Here is a 2517-nt window from a genome sequence, read left to right on the forward strand (position 1 = left end):
GAAAATGTCAAAAAAAATACAATGACTAAATTTCGGGTTTGAGCATCGAAAATAGGGTCCAAAACCATAATTTGACCCATTCATTCATCTTTATAGATAAGGATACAAGAGTAATTTTCTTTTTTATAATACCATGAAAATGCATGTCAAGATGGTATCATGTTACACAAACACTTCCTTTGCACTCTAAGCTTTTTTTGTCTTTAGTTCCCTAAACAAACCTAAATTCCCCACACTATATAAACAAGTCCCCTCATTCACTTACATTCCCAAGGGCCTAACCATATCCCATTACTCACAGCTCTTTTTTCCGTCAACAGTTCCATAAAGGTTTCCAAATCTTTTTTCTATTTGATGAACAAACTCTTTGTGGTGATGATAATGATGATGATGATATAGTGTAATTATTCTTTTTGTGTGTGTTTTGTAGGGATGATGGCGAGACCGCCTAGCGGCAACGACGAAAACGGGGTTAAAAAAGGGCCGTGGACACCCGAAGAAGACCGGATTCTCATCGATTACATTCAAAAACATGGTCATGGAAGTTGGAGAGCACTTCCCAATTTAGCTGGTTTAAATAGGTGTGGGAAAAGTTGTAGGCTAAGATGGACTAATTATCTTAGGCCTGATATCAAAAGAGGCAAATTTTCTGATGAAGAAGAACAAACCATTATCAACCTTCATGCAGTCCTCGGCAATAAGTAAACCCTCTTTCGAGCTAACATCTGCTATGTCTTCAATCACAATATATATGTTATTCTAACACTGTAACTTCACAGGTGGTCAGCAATAGCGACCCACTTACCTGGAAGAACCGATAACGAGATCAAAAACTTCTGGAACACGCATATGAGGAAGAAGCTTCTTCAAATGGGGATCGATCCCGTGACGCATAGACCGAGAACCGATCATCTGAACATTCTAGCTAGCTTGCCACAGTTACTCGCAGCTGCCAACTTTAATAACATGAATAATCTATTTGATGTCAATGCTATTAACAGGCTTCAATTAGATGCTGCAACACTAGCCAAACTCCATTTGTTACACAACATGCTTCAAATCCTAGGCACACCAGCAATAAATGCAATGGATTTTCTATCCGGACCCACTTTCCGGGATCATCAGTTATCTCATCTTCAACCGAATACCGGTGACTATCAGCCCTCGAATTTGATCGAAGCTTCTCAAAATACGCATCCATTGAAAGATTTGAAATTCAGTTCCTACATCAACAATGATCGATTCGCTTCTTCTTATTCTTCTTCTTCTTCTTCATTGTTTGTTGCTAATAATAATATTCCGAGTTCGAGTATTCCTCAGCTTCCGGCATTGATTCCGGCATCACCAGAACATCGACCGGCGGTTGTCGAAAACAACAAGATTAATAACCCAAATGAGATTTCTAATCCTTCATCTACTTCAACTACCTTTGAAGCTTGGGGAGATTTAATGGATGATGAAGCAAGTGATTCTTATTGGAGAGACATTATAGAGTAAGTGCACTACTTTTTTTTCTTTTTGTCTTTAATGCATTGCTTACCTCATTATTACACAAATAAATTATGTTAATAAGGGTTACTCATTACCCAAATTTAATCAAAGTTTAATATGATTATCGATACAATAAATTTTAGAATCGAATTATTAATCAAAATCTGATTCAAAACTGGCTTTGTATATATTATTGGAAATATACATTATGTTTTATTTATTAATTTATGATTTTTTTTCTTAAATTGCAGCCAGGCATCATCACAATCATGGCCCATCTCTTAGTTAAGTGGAGCTTTCGGGTTGATATATATATATATAATTGGTATTTCATTAGATTTAAATAGAATGAACATAAAAATTGCAGGCTAGATGCCATTGTATAAAGAAAATAAATTATAAAGTATTACTATATAGTATATACTGTGTAGTACCAACATGGATTTTATTTATATACATATATATACATACACTTTCTTTTTTCTTTTCCCTTTATAAATATTCCCATGGTTTGCGTCATTAAATTTACAACCAATTTTTTTTTTTTGAGAATAAGAACAATTACGTACATAACATAGAATTATATGGAAAAGAAAAAACGCCTTTTGCTTTATCTGCTTCAAGAGGAACTAGAGTTTTCTTTGGAGGGAAATCAAAAGTTTGCTAGTCTTCTCTATTGGCAGAAGCCAACTTTGTTAAACAATTCGTAATTTGATTGTCCTCTCTAAGGATGTATCGCGTGAGCCATTGGCCTTCTTAAAACAAAATACGTTATATTTGTCTGATCGAAGCTGAGTTTGCTGTGTTGGAGGTGCTTCTTTGTATGATTTTGGCAACTTCCAATAATCATAATTATTATATATTTTATATCGTAATGATAAAATATAAAATAAGTAAATCCCAAATTATAACTTATTAAACAAATTTTTCACGAAAATAATCCGAATTTAAATCATCGTCATAAAAAAAGAAAAAAAGGTTAATTTTAAAGATTTTGCAAATTCATTGAATAGTTGTTGATTATAC

General features: G+C 33.8%; 1 protein-coding gene across 2 annotated transcripts; it reads left to right on the plus strand.

Annotated features, from left to right (window-relative positions):
* The first annotated feature begins 282 nt into the window (after nucleotides 1-282).
* On the plus strand, nucleotides 283-1980 carry LOC107904370 (transcription factor MYB93). 2 transcript variants are annotated; one of them, XM_016830720.2, is made up of 4 exons: nucleotides 283-330; nucleotides 431-701; nucleotides 780-1493; nucleotides 1743-1980. In XM_016830720.2, the coding sequence occupies exons 2-4, from the start codon at nucleotides 433-435 to the stop codon at nucleotides 1774-1776; spliced, it is 1017 nt and encodes a 338-aa protein (XP_016686209.2). In that variant the 5' UTR covers nucleotides 283-330; nucleotides 431-432; the 3' UTR covers nucleotides 1777-1980. The 2 variants fall into 2 exon arrangements, with proteins under 2 accessions (XP_016686209.2, XP_040936092.1); XM_041080158.1 differs by lacking the exon at nucleotides 1743-1980 and having other exon boundaries at nucleotides 780-1497.
* The last annotated feature ends 537 nt before the right edge of the window (nucleotides 1981-2517 follow it).

Source organism: Gossypium hirsutum, chromosome A11, assembly GCF_007990345.1.
Source record: "Gossypium hirsutum isolate 1008001.06 chromosome A11, Gossypium_hirsutum_v2.1, whole genome shotgun sequence".
NCBI classification, from domain to species: domain Eukaryota; kingdom Viridiplantae; phylum Streptophyta; class Magnoliopsida; order Malvales; family Malvaceae; genus Gossypium; species Gossypium hirsutum.